This window comes from Camelus dromedarius, chromosome 3 (genome assembly GCF_036321535.1).
Source record: "Camelus dromedarius isolate mCamDro1 chromosome 3, mCamDro1.pat, whole genome shotgun sequence".
Lineage (NCBI taxonomy): Eukaryota > Metazoa > Chordata > Mammalia > Artiodactyla > Camelidae > Camelus > Camelus dromedarius.
The window spans coordinates 93,780,134-93,801,423 of record NC_087438.1 but is presented as its reverse complement, the minus strand read 5'-3'; the positions used below and the strand labels follow the sequence as shown (position 1 = coordinate 93,801,423).

At 44.3% G+C, this 21,290-nt stretch overlaps 1 protein-coding gene and 1 pseudogene across 1 annotated transcript in view; one reads left to right on the top strand and one right to left on the bottom strand.

Annotated features, from left to right (window-relative positions):
* PCBD2 (pterin-4 alpha-carbinolamine dehydratase 2) overlaps positions 1-19,291 on the bottom strand; it is a 45,010-nt gene extending 25,719 nt beyond the window's left edge. The window contains exons 1-2 of the mRNA XM_010981647.3: positions 19,156-19,291; positions 14,812-14,943 (exon numbers count right to left, since the gene is read on the bottom strand). Coding sequence (XP_010979949.3) covers positions 14,812-14,943; positions 19,156-19,239 — 216 coding nt within the window. The 5' untranslated portion in view covers positions 19,240-19,291. The remainder of the gene's footprint in view (positions 1-14,811; positions 14,944-19,155) is intronic.
* Positions 3,892-4,254, top strand: LOC135321004 (small ribosomal subunit protein uS8-like; annotated as a pseudogene).
* Positions 19,292-21,290: the final 1,999 nt, after the last annotated feature.

Below are 21,290 nucleotides of genomic sequence, written 5' to 3'. Positions count from 1 at the left end.
GGCTAGATTTTTTAGCTTCAACAGATCAATTCAATCTAGGCGACGATTTCTGTTTACTTTAACAAGTAACTGGACCTATGCCTGATCTCCATGGGCATCAAGATCCTGAGAATCTTTAGCAGGAAGAACCTGGTATGACTCCCTGATACTTCTGTGATGAACCAACAGCATTTATGTGGAGCATTTAGAAAAGGGAGGCTCACAAAGCCTCTTCGGTGAAGATGGTTAGTTACTGCAGAAAGGCACTGGTTAAATTAAGTATGGCCTTTCTGTTCATTGGAATACTACCATTAAATACCACAAAATAAAATGTTTTACTGACAGGGGAAAGTATTCACCATATATGAAATGGGAAAAAAAAGCAACTGAGAAAAAAAAAGTCTACAATATGACCCCAACCATATATACATACGTATATAGGTACATATCACAAATTACAAATGCACATGTATTGTTTTTTTAAATAGGCAGAAGGATTACAGGTATATTTTTCTCCTTTGTACTTTGGTGTTTTCCAAATTATAAAACGTACTATGCAATCAGAAAAAAAAAAGTTTTATTTATTAGCAAGCTAAACACACCACACAAATGGAACAGGGTGCTGTCATTCCCATAAGAGAAAGAGGCCTGGCTGATCTCTGTGGGGGTATGAGTAATCCATAAACGTTAAACCTTTCTATTTAAAGCTTGCAGTTTTAAACAAATAGGAAGATGGAAGAGACTAATTCTCAAGCTTATATAACAGAATCATTCTTTAAGACGTTCAGAATTACAATGGCCCTCTCTTCCCCGCATCTGTATCCACAGCTATATGGTCAGTGGTTCAGAAAGCTGGGGTCTCTCAATGCAGAGCAAGTTTATCTTCTCTACACAGAGTTCTAACTTGCCAAGTAAACTTTTTAGCTGCTCTCTGCAGACCTTCTATCTGGAAGTCACTTCCACATCCAGGTAGAAGTTGACCTCCAATCTATAACTGACTTACAACAAATAACTGATCAATCAAGTATTATAAACTAATGTTGAGGTAGGCCATGGAGAACCATGTAACAATTTACAGGTCAGCTTCCTATCAGTAGCTTGCTACCCTGTTCTTCAAAATATGCAAAGAGCACATTGCCTCTTTTTAGCCCCCCAAAATAATTTCCTAAATAGAACAAAGAAACAATTTTGAATAGCAGCATTGTTCATTCAAAGGTCTAGGACATTCCTAAATAGAACTGCAATCCACATCCTCAATTGTTGCACAACTCTTCAAAATATAGGCTTGGGTTAGAGAAGAGCTGTGGCCTTAGGGTAGGAAGCCTGGCCTTGGAAGGATGGCCCATCGCCTCTTCATCTATAAGTTTGAGCAGGATCCTTCACTTCCTTGTTTCCACCATTAAGAAACTGGGCTTCCTAACACCTAGCCTTGCAAGGCTGCTGGGAAGCCCCAAAGAAACCACCTATGTTAGTGCCCGGGTCACCCAACAATGAGCTACCAACGCCTGCTAAACACTCATTACTTCATTAAACACTTTGTGACTCTCCAAACTGTCAGAAAGGAAACCGATTTGGCTGCATTTCAGGTAAATAATGCAACACTAAGAGCCACCTGCATTACAAAATGACCTTAAAGCAAACTTTCTACATCAAAGTTTCTAAAAATCATTCCCCAGAAATTCCAATAAATTTTTTAACTTTCGTATCTGAAAAGACATCAGTTACAATTTTTTAAAAATTCAGCCAAGAGTGCTAGACAAGTAGTTACAGAAAAGGAAAGGGATCTGAGATTAAAGGAATTGTCTTAAAACAGAAACGAATGCCTAACTGATAACAGGGAGAAGGCCTGTGGGACTGTGTTACTCTGTGGGGTCTTGGAAGAATCTGCCATGGGCCCTAAGGAAATCCAAGCTTCACAAAAGAATGTGGAGCCAAAATACTGAGTAAGTGCCAACCTCAGTCTCTCCTTATTGGAGGTGATTTACTGGAGATGCTACCAGTGTCTCATTTCTTTCGCTGACATCTCAAAGCTGCCTTCAGAACAAAGGCACAATCAATGCTCCTCTCCAGGGAAGGACACCATGATGCTCAAGACTGTCCCACCTACCAGCAGTTTAGCAGCCAAGTAAGGTGGTCACCGTTTGGAGCCATCTGTGTCTAGGAGGAAGGAAACGAGGGAGAGAAGTCCCTGGTGAGAAAGGGTTTTAGGTAATAACATGTAGGAGATATAAAGATGAAAAATACTATGTTCCCCTGGGGCTGAGGGCACTGACTAGGATCACCTGTGGCAAGCCCAATCGAGGGCCTGTATGTGTTCAGCACTCCTGGGCAGCACTGGGAAGGTGCCGTGCAAGACGGACAGAAGCACAACCCAAGTCTCGGCCCTCAAAGTACTTACACAGACTGAGTTTTGAGCCCTCCTCTCTTCTCACACTACAGTTTCTGCCTGGGTGATCTCATCTATTACACTTGCTTTGTTCCAGTCCCACCTATGACTCCCCAATTATCTATAAGCCAGACCTCTACTCTGAGCTCCTAACTCAGACATAAAACTTCCTTCCTGAGGTTGACATCAGGGGTCTCATAGCAACTCACACTTAACAATATCCAAACCATCATTCAAAAGTCCACAAACAATAAATACTGGAGAGGGTGTCAAGAAAAGGGAGCCTTCCTACACTGCTGGTGGGAATGCAGTTTGGTGCAGCCATTATGGAGGACAGTATGGAAATTCCTCAAAAAACTAAAAACAGACTTACCATATGATCCAGCAATCCTACTCCTGGGCTTATATCCAGAGGGAACCTTAATTCAAAAAGACACCTGCACCCCAATGTTCACAGCAGCACTATATACAATAGTCAAGACATGGAAGACCCTAAATGTCCATCAACAGATGACTGGATGAAGAAGTTGTGGTATATTTATACAATGGGATACTACTCAGCCATAAAAAAGAATAAAATAATGCCATTTGCAGCAACATGGATGGACCTGGAGAATGTCATTCCAAGTGAAGTAAGCCAGAAACAGAAAGAAAAATACCATATGATATCACTCATATGTGGAATCTGGAAAAAAAAAAAAAAGGAAAAAAGGACACTATGAACAGACTTGAGACATGGTAAACAACCTTATGGTTACCGGGGGAAAGGGGGTGGGAAGGCATAAATTTGGGACTTTGAGATTTGCAAATGTTAGCCGCTATATATAAAAATAGATTTAAAAACAAGTTTCTTCTGTATAGCACAGGGAACTATATTCAATATCTTGTAATAACCTTTAATGAAAAAGAATATGAAAATGAATATATGTATGTATATGCATGGCTGGGACATGGTGCTGTACACCAGAAATTGATACATTGTAACTGACTGTACTTCAATAAAAAAAATTATCAAAAAAATCAATATCCAAACCAGGCATCTTATTCTCTGCACCCCAATCCTATTCCTTTCCCACATCTCCCCAGCTCAGAAAATGTCCCTACTGACCACCCAGTTCCTTGGGTCCTAAACCTGAAAGTCATTCTTAACACCTCCTGCTCTTCTTCCTCACCACCCGTCACCACTCCTCCCTAGTTAGAGAAACTTGGATTTTCTCTTTACATTTGTATTTCCTATAAGTTATGCGTCGCACCACTGGTTCCTGCCCACGTAAACTTCTAAAAACAGCTCTAACGTCTACACCCCTCTGCTTCCCCTCTGTCACTACCGAGTCCACAATCTCCTGCTGATGTCTCACCTGGATGAATGCAACAGCCTTCTTACTATTCTCTTCATGTGACTTTTGCCCCCTCCCACCTCCACTTCATCCTCTAAGTCTCCCAGCAGCCAGCTCATTTCCCTTAACACCATGCTCACCCCCCTGACACCCCTCGTCCTATTCCAGTCATCTTTCTGTGCCACCATAATGGTACACATGAAAGTCCTGTCTGATGCTCTCAAAAACATCAACAATGCCAAAAAGAGATATAAATGCCAGGTTCTTATTAGACTGTGCTCCAGAGTTATCAACCAATTTCTAACTGTGATAAGGAAACATAGTCCCATTGGCAAATTTGAAATCACTGATGATCAGAGTTGGAGAAAACTGTTGTGAACCTCAACGGGCAAGTGTAACATGTGTGTGATGATCAGCCCCAGATTTGATACGCAACTCGAAGATCTACAAAAATGGCAGCCCGCCCATTTGGTTTCACTGCACTGACAACCTCAGCTGGCACCATGGACCAAAAGGAAGCGAAATAAAAAATGTAAGAGGGAAAACCCTGGGATTCTCTTCCTAGGGATATAATACATACATGCAAAAAAAGGGTGGGGGAAAAAAGCCTCAATGGACAAAGGACAAAAAAGAAAGAAAATGCATCAGTTTATTAGTTCCTTAGAGGGGGCCTTCCCTGACGGCTCTCCTCCAGCTGCATTCGGTCTCCCCATTACTCTCCCTCACGACACTCACCTGTGCTAGAGAAGGAGCATCCACGCTGGCAAATGGTAGGGATTGCCCGGGGTCAAATCCCAATTCCACCACTTAGTAGCTTTGGGACCTTTGGCAAGTCACTTAATCTAAACTTTGTATCCTTATGTACAAAATGAGGTAAATATTCTCTGTGAAGACTGGGGGTCGGGAGGACTAAATGAATCAATACATGTAAAGTCCTTAGAAGACAGTGCCTGGCCCCACGTTTGAATGTACATTAAGTATTAGCTATTAGGGTTTTTCTTCATGGCACTCACCATAAGTGGCAATTACGTATTTATTATTTTCTTTGTTTATGCTCTCCCTTCCCAGCTCTACTGTAAGCACCATGAAAATGGGGACAATATCTGCTTTGCTTACCTCTTCACCCTCCATGTCTAGCACAGTGTCTTGCCTGCAGGAAGTGTACGCTAATTGTTTATTACCAAGAAATGGGTTTATTACCCATTAATTATTTATTACCAAGCAATCAAGTACACAAGAGTCCAAAAACACTTTTAGAAGTGGGTGGCATGTGGACAGATGGGGTGGAATAGGTGTAGGTGGGGTGGAGCATGGCAGTAGGGCGGGTAGAGCAGCTTTAATAAAGGTAAGGAAAGAACTGAACAGAAATACTGAGGGTGTTGGCTCCAGTTCCAGCATGCCACTAATGTTTTTGCTCCCCTGTACTTGGTTTCCCTGCCTCTCCAGGGAAAGGGAAGATGAGGTGACCTCTCGGGTGTCTTACAGTTCTAATCTCTAACAGAGTAAAGAGGCCTCTAGCAGAGTAGTAATGAGAGTAGGGTTAGAGACTGGGTGGCTTTGAAAACCTCAGGAGATGATGTCTTACAAGGCGTAACATGAAGGAACTGCGAGTTTCTGAGCAAAGACCAACTTGGTGACAACAAAGCGGCACACAAGCCAGTGAAGACAGAGGAGCTAGAGGTAAACAGCTGTCAGGAAGCACCTACAGGAAGGCAAGGGGAGCGGAGGTGCACCAGACCAGAAGCACAGTCTTGGTGAAAGGCACTAAAGGAAGACGCACCAGTTCCTGGTGACTGATCATCAGGGTAACTCTTCAGTTTCAGGTCTGGGTACTTGAGAGGATGGTGGTGCTACTGAGACAAACAAGCAAGTTTCCGGGAGAAACTTACAAGTTTCTTTCAGGAAATTTTCTTGTAGGAAAGATAGAAACACAAGAGTTTGCCTTCAGATACTCTAAACCTGAGGCATGCTAAACCCTGGGAGCGAGCACAAAAGGACCCACCCTGCCCAGCTCAGTGAACCAGTCTCAGGGCCCTCATATCCCCAACACGTTACAAATAAGATGTGCCCTCTTTCTCCCTCTCCCTGACCTATGCCACCTGCTCACCCCTCCCCCTGAGCTCCTTCCCTCAGAAAAAACCTATCAGACCTTTGAGGATCAACTGAAAACTCCCTCTCCCTCTCCAGGCAGCCATCCTAACGTGCACCTCCTTCGGCTTATTAGCACTTCATATTTTAGTGCTTGATTAGCGTGGCAACATAAAAAATAATCTTGTACAATTCAGATGTGCCACCACCTCCCCGGTAAGACTGGGAACTCCTCTGGCAGAGATGGAATCAGGCACTTTGCAGCCTCATCCCTCCATGCCTTGGGCCCAGAGCGAGGCTAGCCTCTCAGTGGCTACAGCTCAAGGATCTCACTACACTCACTGGTCCTGACTGAGCCGGACTCTCCGGCTGTCAGTGGGGAGACCACGTGGCTCCCAGCCCAGCCCCACCTGGATCTGCTCCAGGCACCTGGTGCACGTCCACCACCAGGCTTACGATGGTGAGGACAGGGCGTTTGAAGCCGGTGTGCTGAATGATATGGTAGAAGGCCACAAGCCTGCCTTGCTGGCTGAGGGCACAGAAGCAAACTGATTCATTAACAGTGTCTGCTGTTCTGATAGGACTGATTTCAATGATACAATCAAACGACCTCTGCTTGCTCAACAGTGATACCAGGGCTGTTCCTACACCAGGACAGATTTGTCTGTTTTAGGTGACAAACCGTTCCTTTCTCAGGGAGGTACTGTCAAATCCATTTAAGGCAGAAAAGTAATCCAACAAGCAGTTGGGAAACAACATATCTCTTGGGGAAAAAAGTTTAAAAATAAAAATGAAAACATCTTTCTGTATCACAGTAGGATCTAAAAACGGTGCCATGGGAACAAGAGATAAGACTGGCATCTCGTATCTGTGACATGACCCCATGGGACCACCAGCAATCCGATGATCTCAGCCTGGTTCCACATCCATCTGCAAAATTCAGTGAACTAATTTTAGTGAATTAATTAGGATGGCTCATTCCAGCCTGGATCAGAAGAGCAATATGATGGCAAATTATCTGCCAAACAAGGGAGAGGATGTACTGCTTTGATTTGTTTAAAAGAATGTAGAGAAAAGAGCAGAACACAGAGAGCTCGGAGCCAGGGAAGAAGACCCCCACCCACGTGTCCAGACTGGTGAGGCCGAATCCTTCCTGAGGTCAGAGAGATACTGGTCACCATCCGGCCACAGAACAAAAGTGCAGCATTGAATTTGCTGCTCGGAAGAGCTGACTAGCTGATAAAGCCTCTCCATCAGGCACCCAAGGTCGTATTTTGGAACAGCCGAATTCAAGTTTCTATGTCATGGCCCTAATGCACCAAAACTCTATTTACAAAACTCTTGCTGTGCAAACCTGAACACTACTGATAATGGCTGTACTGAAGCAATGGACTGGCATACCAAAGAAAAACAGAAACAGAAAAGAGCAAGACCAAAATACTTTTAAGTTATTATTTAATGTCTCCTTTAAATTATTTTTTGTAATTATCGAGCCAGCAATCCATTGTTACTCATTCGTATTCAACCTACTTAAGCGGTACCAGCAATGCAGGCTGAAACAAATGCCTCAGTAATTTCCTAACTTTTGAGTGTTATTTTCTTGTCAGTTAAATTTAAAGCAACCCATTTGTGACCACATTATACCAAGCTAATCTCATCTAAAATGCTTCCCAAACCATAACAGCTACACTAAGGTTTTATACTAATGAAAGCAATTTACATAAATGAAATTTATGTCAATGCATTTCATGACAAATTTTTTATTTTATAATAATTATAGTACTTATATGATAACATCTGTTGATATTCACAGTCTAAACCTGGCAAAGATTTAAACCCACAACATTTTCCATGCATCATGTACATTATCTGTGAAAAGCAATAAAAAAAAGCAATGAATGCATTAATCATACCAATATCATCTGCAAAGCATAAATCTGAAATACCTTTCACGTCAGCTCAAACTGCTTTTTATTTTTTACACACCTGATTTTACGCCATCTGTAAAAGGGCAAGACAAAGACTTTTGAGGAAATTATATTTCTTGGCTGTTTGACTTTTACAAAATACTCAGGCTAAGTTGTGTAAACAGAAGATTTACTATACGACTAAGAAAAAACGATGCAGTTAAAAGTCCATTTTTATTAAAGGGCGGTGTAATGACCACAGCATTTCCACACTGCAATGTGGTGTCACATTTGCATTTTTTACACCTGTTTTACATTTCCCCTCGTCTATCTCTCGCATGTGTTTTCACGAATACACACCAGGTTTAAACCTATTCTATGACATAAACAGCAGAAGACTCTGAATGACAGCATTTTAGGCTCTAATTTCCCTACCCTGGTGGACACCAACACCAGTGTCCCAGCCTGGTGGGACCTGATCACAGCACATCCTACCCAGGGCTTCCTGGGACCCCAAGAATAATTTCAAAGGGAACGCCAGCATAATATCCTTATTAGTGTCTCATTTTTTACGGGAACTTTAGTAAAGTGTGCGCGTCTCTACTCTCCAAGGCAATGACAACCATGGACGCTCTCTCAGGTTTCTATCTGGCTAACGAAGCTCATGAGCAGACACATGTTAAAAGCAAGCTACCGGTATGCTAACTAGACAAGTTTTCACTTCACCTGGCTCCCAGACACACAGACATCAGCCTAAATTTTAAAAGCAAAATGACACTTTCTAACCTGCATGATCTGAAGTCTTAGGAACATCCTCACTGAGCGTGTTTCCCCACCCTCAACAGGCAGTGAACAGCCACTTTCAAGAGTGCTCAGATGCGGCCTTTAAATTTTGCATGACTGACTCATAACTTTAACGTGCACCAAGACTTGGTGCACAATGAACAATCAAACCCAAACGGACAAATTCGTTCACAAATGAGAGCTGCTGAGACCCCCTCCTCACCCATGTCCTGTGAAGACAGCTGTTTTTCTTAACAGTGGTTTGTCTTCTGGTATCATCAAGCTTTTGACTTCAGTTAAGTGTTTCAAAATGTGAACCATAAGCCTATTATCAAATTCCTCAATAAAACATCTTTATAAAGTAAGTCAGCGACAGTAACTTTCAACTGCTCTACAGCAGGAACTCCAGGCACAGGAACAGAAACATTTTATAAACCCCAAAGTCACATATGGTGCTGCTGCTGCTGGAGGCACAGAAGCCCACTCCAACCACCACCGCCGCAGCCTGCACCATTCAGAAGTTCCTTTCCAGGCCAGCTCCAGAAATCTTTCAATGGCAGTAGTTACAATAAGCAAAATGTGATGAGCAAGATACAAAACAGAGCTTGGACCTTGCCCTGCAAGAGGTAGTACACTTGGACAAGCTAGTAGATTGAACCATGCAAAAGTGTCATTTTTGTAGGTCAAATCTGGCTGAGTATCAGCCAGTTCGTAAGATTTCATCTAACAAAATCGAATGCCCCACGGGCAGACCTACCTAAGGAAGGACAGATGAAGTACCCCTCCAGGAATGCAGAGAATGACAGTTCTTTCTCACCAAGCCCAATCCCCTTCTTGGGAATCAAAAGGTGTTCTCTATTACCAAGTGGAAATTCCTTAATTCCTCCACTCAGAATTCTTTATTCACCCAAAAGGTACCACACCAGGTCAGGTGCCCCGCTTCCGCTCTTACTTATTCTTGATATTCAGTTTGTTTCCATGCTGAACAACAGTGGTCCAGTATCCAGCAGTGACAGAATAGAGACAGCCTTCCCAGGAGGTTGTGATGCCACCTAGCCCACCTGGGTGGCTGCCCTGGAGGGCTCTAACTGCTGGCATCTGGAGTAGCTGTTTCCTACTTCCAAAGCCTCACCTTCTATACCTGCTTCCAAAGCATAAAATTTCCTCTAATTTTGTAAGCTTCCCACTTGTCCCCACATGACAATACCTAACAAAATGTATCTTTATGGAAAGCTCACACCCACATTTCTAACCGACATTTTGTTCTTTCAATGCAGTCACCCTGCAGTTGCCAAACACCTAAGAATACGTTTATGTGTCACTTAGAAACCTCTCCCTCCTTATGTCTACATGAACAGAAAAAAAGCAAAACGCCTTTCAGAGGCCAACCCCACCCTATCTGATCCAAGTGCTCCAAGTGTCGAAACTTCCTGCCTCAGTCCTGGCACCGCCATACTCTGAATGCTCACTGAGTCTTACCACTGCCTTCGCCCTGCCACCAAGGACAAGCAATGGGATGACAGCAACCAAAACCCATGGCCACTTCATCTACCTTAGAATCCCTTGGGAATTTTCACATTCATAATCTCCAAGAATGTGCACCAATCTGAGCTATCAAATGCACGTGGACTATTTGGAAGTAACTGTATCTTGGAATAAAACCTCCAAGAGGAAAAAAGTTCAAACATATTTTACTAGCTACTTCGGATAGTAAAACCCAGAATAACCCAAGGCTTTGAGAAATGGGTTTTTTATCCAGAGTCAAATGAAAACGTTTCTAAAGTGTATGGTTCAATTTCTAAAGTAATGAAAGAAATTAATTCTAAAGCAAACTTACGATACCATTTTACACAACTGTATAAGCAAACCACTTAAAAACTGTAACACCCAGCAAGTATAATCTTACTCCTGAAGATTTATTGTAAGTAAAATGACAAGACTATGTAAAGAATTGAAAAATGTTCATATACTACTTAACGAAGAAAATGGAACATATTACCTATGCGTTCAGCAAAGACTAGGGAAAAAAAACCTGTTAACACCCAGTATGGGTTGTACTCTCTCAAGGGAGGGGGCATCAGTTCAGACCACGGCTCCCTCCGGTGTACAGAGCTGAGGCCAGGAGGGCTGCTGCTGCTGCCCAGAGCACGTGGAGCACAGCGGGCCTCCCCTAACTCCTGCTGAGGGCAGGGCTGCAGCCAGGGAGACATGGTCTTAGCGAGGTGCACACGTGCACATGGAAATGCCCGCTCACAATAAAAAATGATAGGCCCACAGGGCTACACCGGACGCCATCACATATCCATTCTGAGTAGATGGGGGACTACACATAAAAGATAAATTCCTAGATTAGGAAAACAGGTTTGTGTATTTTAAAAGTTGACAGACATTGCTCAAGTGCCCTCCAAAAAGACTATATTAACTGACACTCCTACCTCACAGCCACACTTCCCTCCTCACCAGCTGAGACTCAAGGTCCAATGTTTTGATTCCCTCCTTGCACACACCCCTAGCTCCCTTTCCCCCATTCCTCCGTTGCACTCATCTGGCAAAAGCTCAGCCCTTGTTAAGCGCAGCCCTGCACCTACTCCAAGCTTGTGTCCAAGCAGCGGAACGTGGTTAGACAAAACACACAAAATCTTCACTTTAAATATCTGACCATAAATCTCCAGTGACACTGAGAACTGTCCAGCAATCGACCACATTTCACCAGTTCCTTCACTGTCTCAGTCTCTAAGAGGACTATTTCACCCCTTATCCTATCTTTCCACATCTCCAATGCTCTTCCCTCCCACCCAACTCATTCCCAATTGATGACCTCACTGAAAAAAAAAAGGAAGCAAGTAGAAGAGAACCACCTCTTCCTCTCTGGACAAACACAGCACCCGACCTGCATCTGGACACATACACCCAGCCTTCTTTCCTGTCACAACAGGCATCTGACGCCTGTGCCTCCACCTGCCATTCCCTCCTGTCCTCTCTTGCTGATCTGGGTCTGTGCGCTCACCACTATCCCCTCTGACAGCTCTCAAACTGTTACCTCCAGCCTGAACTCTGACCTCATGTGCCCAACTGCTGATCTGTTATCACTACACAGATGACTAATCAGTACCTGAAACTGACATGTCCAAAACAGGAGTCTGAAGTCCCCACCCTGCCCTCCACCCCACTCCCCAGCTAAGGAAATAATACCAACAGCACCACCCTTTACCCTACAGCTTGAACCAATCCTTAGGATCATCCTTGACCCTCCCCTTGCCCTCTATCCAATGTAACAGCAAATCTTGACAGCTCTATCTTCAAAATAAATGAGGAACCCCATATTTCTCTCCATCCCACTGCTACCTCAGTCTCCCGCCATCTCTTGCCAAGTCTCCCATGACGGCAACCCACGCCATCTGCCCACTTCCACTCTCGCCCTCCCACCATCAGTACACAGCAGACAGCAGGGTGATCTTTCTAGAACATAAACCAAATCACAACACTTCTCTACTTGAAATCCTCCACGAGCTTTCCTTCACACGATAAAACCCAGACTCCTGGCCCCAGCGACAAGACTGCATTGCTCCGGGCCCTCCCTCTCCTCAGCCTCTTCTCTCTTCCCAACCCAAGCAATGGCCTCCTGGCGCTCCCTCAGTTGCTGAGATCACTCCTGCTCCAGGAACCCTGTACTCACTGCTTTCTGCACCTGCAACGCTCTTCCTTCAGGCCTTAACATGTGAGCTCCAGCCTCAGATGTCCCCTCCCCAAAGAGGCCTTTCCAGCCTCAGATGTCCCCTCCCCAAAGAGGCCTTTCCAGCCTCAGATGTCCCCTCCCCAAAGAGGCCTTTCCAGCTCAGTCTGTCTTAAAAAGTGTGCTCCACCCCCATCATTCTCCATTCAATGTCCTACTTTATTCTTCCTCATGACTTATCACTACCTGTGAAGTTAAATTATTTCCATGTACATATGAAGAAAGACTAGAAAAGAAAAAAAAGATGAAAGCAGTTGCAATGGGAAAATCTTTTATTTGAGCCATCCTATTTTAACATTTTCTATCATTGCTTTGTAATAAAAAACAATACCTTTTCAGTCCTAAATCAAAGATAAGTGAGGCTCTATCAGTGTCAGAGCGTCAGAAGTCTACACACTGGTTGTGAAAAAGAGAAAAGCAGCCCCTGCCACCTGGGAGCCACCTGGCCTGGCCTATCACCTGGGCCTCGGGGTTGCTAGGGCCTGGCTCTCACACCTAGGCTTTGCTGTTGAACATAAACATCAACTTCAGACAAGGCCACTCTGTGACCATGAAGAATTAAGACAAAAACAAGACCACTCCTGTCACAATTACTGTAACCATTACAACAATGTAGTGTAATACAGAGTATTACAGATACATTCCGCAACGATATCTCAACACAGACAAAATATGAACACCCTGCTCTCTCGGTTAATCAGTGACTGTTGCTTCTTTACCGATTTCAGCTTTGTCCCCACTTTAGTCCGTTCTCCCTGTAGGTAAGGTTTATTAAAATAGTGAATCATAGAAAAACCCTTTTTCTGACAGCATCCAATCCAGAGCCAAGCCCTGATGCCTTAAAAACTCCCAAATCACTACCACAAGCCCAAATCCTGTAGTCAGTCTTTGCAACATCGTCTTTCTGAGACACCTCACAGTTCCCTACAGTGTGCCTTCTCCCTCACTGCAACAAGCCATCAGCCCAACCTGCTCCACTACTGGTGTGTTCCTGGTGGTCTCTGGCTGGTGGACACTGAGAGTTGTCACGACATCAGCTGCCATTAGAGGCCACCGTCCATGCAGAAGTCTTGGGAGCCTGGCTGGAAAACTGACCCCAGGATATAATCTCAGTGCTGGTTCTCTGAATACATTCCCTGACATGGGTTGATTTTCTTGTCATCTGCCTCTTTCTTCTAAAAGCTGAGTGAAAGGGGGGATGAAAAAAGTCAAGTTAACTAAATGTCCTAGAGAAGAACGTCACAAGTAATCAAGGATGCCCTGCACAGCTTCCCTTCCCTCCCATTTCTGAAAGTACCCTAAGCACCAGGTTAGAGTGGGGCTGGACGACTGACTCACAGGCAGAGCCTGAGGCAACGCTGCGCAAGTACTTTAAGCCACATGTTCAAGCCCAATAAATTAGCCCAGGCTTAAAGAAGTCAGGCTGTACACATGTAAGAATTTTAATAAGCTTGGAAAATGCTACCTAGAGCTTATACACAAGCTTACTGTACCAATGGGATTCCCTGCCACCAGCCACAGAGTGCTAAGCCCCTGACAAGAGCCGTCGAGCACGTGGGGCAGCAGGGACAAGGAGTCAGCTTGGTCCAGGTTCCCTCAGGAGTTGGAGACACAGCAGAAGGCTGGCAGCCAGATGGATGGAGAGCAGAGTAGGGCATGCAGCTCAGTGGAGCCAACGGCATTTACTAGAAAAACATGTCGAAGGTTTCTTTGGTGAAAATCTGGTCCTCACACACCCTTCCAGAAACTAGCAAACACTGTAATCAATGTCTGCATTTATCAAATGCTTGTGTGTACCCAGAACTGTGTTAGGTACAATAGAGAGTTATTTAAGCAAACATGGTCTCTGCCTTCTAGATGCTGACACCTAATATAAATAAAAACAATAAATCTGTCCAGAGGATTACCAAACTAACTGAACAAACATGAAATAGTCTAAAGCACTGACCTTATATAAATGCAATGGAGTCGGAACTGAAGGGTAAGTCATGGGAGATGACTCTCTAAACAGGGTGGGGCCCTAAAGGAACAGTTACCCTGTGAGGGCTGAGTCTCCAAAGCGAGGCCACCTTTTAAAAGCTTCCAAGGCTGGCTATTGGGCTTGGAGAAAATGAGCCAAACAGAGAAGAGGGTGCAGCCTGGGAGATGATTTAGAGACAGAAATACAAGCACAGGGAGAACGAAAACTTGACAACCATCCAAGAAAAGTAGGGGAAATCAGTCAAGCAGGTGTATGTTTCTCAACTGCTTTTACTCATGCTTCCTTCTGATAAATATAAAAAGCTCACACTCTCTTTTAATGTTATTTACAATCTGAAAGAAAATTAATCTCATAACCGACACCAAATCAAAGGAATACTGGTTTCACAATGTGACATCCCAAATAACCAACCACCTCCTTTCCCGAGAGCTGAGAAATGCCCAGCTGGGTGGTAGTAACAGTCAACAAGAATGGAGTAAGTATCATCGGATTCTTAAGGAAGGGAGGACTTGGATCCTGGATCTACATGGGACCAGACAACCAATAGTATGAGAAAGAATTACAGCCTAAGGTGATAAAAATAGACCACGGCACTAGCAAGCATGTGTAATAATTACCTGATTAAAATTTTTGAAAGAGAACTCTTTGTAGATTGCATCTCTCTCACTTAATTCTGACCATCCTGCTGCTTTAAGGTCAAGTATAACTTGGTTCCTCTCTTCTGCTGTCAACCAGTGAGCATCTGTTGACTGAAAAGAACACACTTAATGTAAATGTAGAGGCTTAATTAAATTCAAATAAACTTACAGCTCTTTACCTTACGTAGAAATGTAGGAAAAAAAAGTCTTAAGGGCAACAATTTCTCACCATTTTTGGTTCCTCTGTTCTCAAAATACAAAATTCTTAAAAACCAGACAAAAACAAGGCTAGCTCTGTACTGCCTCCATGGTACCTGGGCTCATCATCCCTTACAGCTGCTTCAAACTTTACAATTCAGGGACTGGTTTATTAGACACAGCTGAGATTGTCCATTTGGTCATCTCACCAAAGAACATCACCAGCGGCCGGCATTCCAGGACTTGGCAAACTGAGGAAACACACCCACCCAAGGAAACCCTCCAAGCCCATTGGCAAAACCACAATTAGAACTCAGGGCTCTCAATGCTGGTCTACTGCTCTTTGGATGGTCCCACACCACCTTAGCACCTTCAGTCCTTATCACGTGGGTCTCAACTATCTGGGTTCACCATTGCTTTTCTTTTTTTTTTTTTTTTTTTTTGACATATTTTGATAGACTCTATTTTTTTAGAGCAGTTTCAGGTTTGCAACAGAATTGAGCAGAAAATACAAAGAGTTCACACATAGCCCTCCCCACCCACACATATATACTCCCCTATACTCAACATCACTCATCAGTGTGGCATATTTGGTACAATCGATGAACCAACATGGGAACATTATTATCAACCAAAATTTAGAGTTTACATTAGGGTTCACTCTTGATGTTGTATATTCTATGGATTTTGACAAATGCATAATGACATGTAGCCACCACTATAGTAGCCTACAGAATAAGTTCATTGCCTTAAAAATCCCTTGTGCTCCATCTATTCATTCCTCCCTCCCTCCCTCTTCCCAAACCCCTGGAAACCACGATCTTTCTATTGTTTCTGTAGCTGTGCCATTTCTAGAATGTCATTTGGTTGGAATTGTACAGTTTGTAGCCTATTCAGACTGGCTTGTTTCATTTAGTAATGTCTTTTAAGTTTCTTCTATGTCTTTCAAGGCTTCACATATCTTTTTTTTTTTTTACTGCACATATATTTTTTAATTTACATATATGTACTGTCCGTTGTTTCTAAGAACGTTTAGAGCTTTAGCTTTTTAAACTTATATAGTTATCAAAGAAATAAAGCCAACCACAAAATAAGAATCAATTCAAAAAATACATACACCCTGCTATTAGCAGCAATATTATTTATAATTGCCAAGATATGGAAGCATCCTAAGTGCACATCAATAGTTGAATAGATAGATAACGGAGATGCAGCATATATACATATATATATATATACACACACACATATACATATATATAATGGAATACAACTCACCCATAAAAAGGATATTTTTGCCACTTGTGGCCCTTCATTCACTTTTTTTTTTCCACTTCAAAAACCAGAATTTTATAACTGGCAGAGACATTTCCATTACATCAAAAACAACAAAATACCTAGAAATAAACTTAACCAAGGAGGTTACCTATACTCTGAAAGCCAAAATGATGCAAAGAAATGGAAAGATTTCTTGTGCTCTTGAATTGGAAGAATCAACACTATCAAAATGGCCACACTACCCAAAGCAACCCACAGATCCAACGCAACCGCCATCAAACTACTCGTGACATTCCTCACAGAACTAGAACAATTCCAAAATTTATAAGGAACCACAAAAGACCCCGAACAGCCAAAGCAATCTTTTGTAGGTCTCTTCTTTTTTTCCCTCTTTCTTCTTTTTGTTCTCTTTTCTTATGGTTTGATGACTAGACTATCGCTTTTCAATTTTAACAAAAACCAATCCCGAGAGAGGAAAAAACAAATGCCCATTTACAGGGAATTCTGTCTAATAACTTCTGGGTGTCCACAGACCCTTTGAACTATAGGTAAAAAGCCACGAGGCCTTGCCTTGGTGGAGAGAGTTTTCTCAGAACACCAGTAAGACAAACTCCCTCCACAGTCTGGCCAGAGCACAGCCCAGTCCGGAGCACACCCTGATGTACCCAAACCCAGAGTTCTGCTGGTTATCAGGCCCACTCTTCCCATGCTATTTGTTAACTGGAAGCACTCTAAACGGCATGTCAGAGAGAAGAAAAGGACACTCCAGGAAAAGTCAGAAGAGCTCTGTTCTCATTCTGGCCTATGTGCCAACGAACACCTCCTGCCTTACCCACTGGCAGCGCTACCGGGGGTCAGGGGAGGGATGGACCGGCACCCAGAAAGACTGAACCAATGTGAGGGCTCCTTATCAAAGGGGCAACCGAGGGCTGAGCTGACTCCACCATGCAACTGCAACTCATTCCCACGTCAGAAATCCAAAAACCCTTTATCATTGACATCAATGTAAGTAATAAGGTAAAGTAAGCTCATTTGAAGACAATTTATTCTATGAAGAGGGGGAAAGGATGCTAATGAGTCAATTTTCTAGGTCCTCTTCCTCATGAGGTCAGCTACCTTTCCCCACAACTAACAAAAGAGAAAATGACAACACCTCTTAAATAACAACTTTAAAGGCTTCTTATCAAACCCATTTATTATTAAAAACTAAAGTACCTATCCATTAGTTTTACAATGACAGTTCTGAAAATTGTCACACAAAGACCCACTATAGGAAATAATCTAAAATTGCTACTAAACACTTAAATATTTTAAGTCAACTTAGAGCATTTTGGAAAAGAAATAGAACTATCATTGAGTAGCTGCAAAGAAAACTAGTAACCATGCTTTGGGTAATGCAGCAGTCACCAGGAGTCCACAAGGAGCACACTCTGAGCTGTTTTCTTCTGCTCTCCACCATCCACATTCCTAGTGAGGTCAATGATACGTACTCTGTGCTCATCACACGTCTGCCCAGGAACAGGGATCATGTACTGTGAAATGGAGTCACTTCACCTACACAACACAGAAGGCCCCCTTGGCGAAATACCCTCTGCAGAACACTTTGTGACAGACTTAATTTTTTTTCTGCAGGAGTTGTGGGGAACGACAGGGAAACGCACAGGATTTGGAGAGTAATCTGGATTCAAGACCTAGCTTTGTAACTTTCAGCTGTGGATGCTGAATAAATCACTTAAACCTCCCTGAAAAGCAGTGTTCTCATGTCTGTGTAGGACTATCACAATATCCACCTGCCAAGGTTTTTAAAAGGCTAAAAGATATCTTGAGTGTAAAGGCTGCCAGCATAGAGCCTGGCACGTGGCAGCCACTCCATCACATCTGTTTATTCATTTCTCCCCAAATCCCGCACTTTTACTTGAGCACCAGCACCCTAGAGTGGTAGAAGTATGACTTGGGACACACCTAGGTGACAGTAAGCACTCAACTTGTGTTCTCACCTTAATGCCCACGAAGAAGAGTGCTTATCCTCTCCATCACCGATTTATTTTAGATTTCTTCTATTAAGGAATTTTAGTGGGCGAGGGTATAGCTCAGTGGTAGAGTGCATGCTTAGCATGCACAAGGTCGTAGGTTCAATCCTCAGTGCCTCTATTTAAATAAATAAATAGACCAAATAAAATTACCCCCGCAACCCCCCCCCCAAAAAAGAATTTCAAATAGCCAAATGGGCTCATAACGAGCAATTTAAGAAAATGAAATGGTGAGTTTAATGCAACGTTTTCCCACTAGATGGTGCTATATGCTAAAACTTTCCGTCACGTTAACTTACCCCCAAAATGCTAATTTCTAAAGCAAGGGAAAGGACGGGACGCCCCTCGAAAGAGGAAAGAAGTGTCACCAAAAAGATAATTTATTAGTAATTCCTCCAAAAGATTAACACTCAGACATATGAGTTAATTCGAGATTCAGTCTCCCCCGTTTACAGCGAGCGCGCTGAGAGGGAGACGGTGCCTGCTCTCAGAGGACCGATGAGCACCTTAAGTTACCTCAAGTGAAATATTTTCACAACCACTTTAAAAAACAAAACAAAAACAAAAGTCGTGCTCGCTTGTTTTCCAGCTGGCAATTTCGTAAACTGGGATTTTAAGCCAAAGGGAAACTAAAAGACGCTGCGGCCACTTTTATCTGCGACCAGCGCGTCGGACAGGTGCGGGTGCCCGAAGGTGGCTACTCAAAGTGGGCGCCCGAAGACCCGGCCCACTTCGGGGCCTGCCTGGGCCCCTCCGCCCCTCGGCCGGCACGGCGAGGCCTTGCACTCCTCCCGCACCGCAGACCCTCGGCACTCACCATGGCTGCGACTCTCTGGCTCCAGCCCCGCAGCGCCACAAACCAGCACCGCGTCGCCCCCCGCACCCCCAGCGCCGCCGCCATAGCCGCCGGCCGAGGGCTGTCCGGCGCGCTGCCTGCCCGCCGCCCGCGGCCCCGGCCCCCTCTCTGCGGGCCGGCCCTGAGCCAGGGGCCGTGCGGGCAGCTCCCAACCACTACCCAGGCGGTCCCGCATAGCCCGGCCCCCCTGCGCAGGCCCAGGAGAGGTCCGGCCCCGGAAGGCCCCGCAGAAGCTTCAATGGCCGGAAATTCTCCTGGCAGCCGGGCAGGCCCCCGCAGGCCCCCCGAGGCCCCCGCAGGCCCCTGCGCTGTCAGACCCCGCTCTGCGCGCCTTCCGCGTCAGCCGCGCCCAGGTGTGGCGTTTCCCGCCTGTGCGGGGTAGATAGGCGGCCTGGCGCCGCGCGGAGGCTGCACCTCGAGTTCGCTCTTCGATGTCCGTGCCTCGGTTGTCGCAGCTTCGCCGACGGTCTGACTACGCTGGGCTCCCTCCTGGGCAGTGGAGCAGAAGGACTTCGCGGGCAGGGGCATCATCTCTTCCTAGAGATGAACCGCGCGCATGAAGAGGGGTGCTTGGGGACCACTCCCCTCTGCCCGCGTTTGAGGGGCAGTGAATCATAGTGAGCCATAGTGATTACAAGTCAGGGGGCCGTGGGTTCGTATGTAAGCTCTGCTTAGCTGCCAAGGCCCTGGGCAAACGGACTCATCTGTCTTTGCCTAGATAAAATAATTTGGAAAACCTACCTCAAAATGCTCCCCAAAAACTAGCACACGCATAGAACACAGTAGACAACCCGGAGATACATATTGGCAGATTTAGGTAAATTCTTTTTTTTTTTTTTTTTTTTTTTTTGACAAAAGGGATATTCTTTCTTGTATATATGTAAATTAACACCTTATTCTCTTACCATCTTTTTTCCCTGAGATGTAATTCACATACCATAGAATTCACCCTTTAAAGTGTACAGTTCAGTGGTTTCCAGTATATTCACTTGTATTTTTTTTACTAGTCTAAGCATAACAAGAAGCAGTTTTGCAGAGGACAGCAATACACTCAAGAATTTTTTAAAGAATGAGTCCGTTGAAGTTTAACTTAGCAGTTGCTAGCATTTGGTTTTATTTCCCATGTGGACTTGGAAAACATAAAGCCTTTTTACCTAAAATAGCCTAAAATTCATATTTATGGTCCAACTCATCTTCCTGACTTTTGCCCACTTAATGAAAACTCAGCAGAGGAATCTTGCTATAGACCTTGATCAAATGTCACTGGTCTCAAGGCATTTACCTGAGACATTCTGGTTTCCTTTGCCTGATGGGTTAGGTTGACAGAGACTAGGGATGGAATTGGAGGTTATATTTCCAATATTTACACTGGGTGTTTAGGCTCATGAAAAATCCTCTACATACTTGCTCATTAAAGTGAGAACTGAAAAATGAACTGGTGGTTGCGAGGTAACAAGTCAGAGATTCCACATCATTTTCCTTCCCTGATGCCACTGTAGGAGACTGGCATCTCAGTTCATCATGATAGCAGCAGCAGCAGGATGCTAGTTAGGGCCCAGGGGAACTGATGTCCCAACAATAGGGGCTGTGAATGCTCTGCCCTCACATGTAGTTCTCTTAATAGGATTTAAGTCCCTTAGCAAAGATTTACTGGGCACGGCCTCTGTAGTGGACACTGTTGGGCAAGGCAGTCTCCTTCTCAGTCTTTCATGTCCTGCTTGACCACAGAATAGGCCTTGGGCCTGGAACACTTCCTTATCCAAAGAGCCCTCACAGCCTGTGCCAGGCTTATCAGCTTGTGTGGGAATATCCTTCCCTGTTTCACACTGAATGTGTGCTCCTTTGTTCTGCTTAAGCATGTGTATCAGTGGCCTTGGCACCCCCACTTCCCATTTTCAGTACTTCAGACTCTGTCGGGGAGGGGGAGGGAGTCTTCTGCTCTGGCACTAAAGGGTGCTCTTTGGCTGTAGGCTGGAGGTGGGAGGCACCCATGGGCCATGAAGGACCTATGCACACTACTGGAGCTGATCTTGCTGCCTCTTCTCTGTGTGAGTTCCATCCGGTGCTTGACCATGTTGTTTTCCTTGGCAACTCTG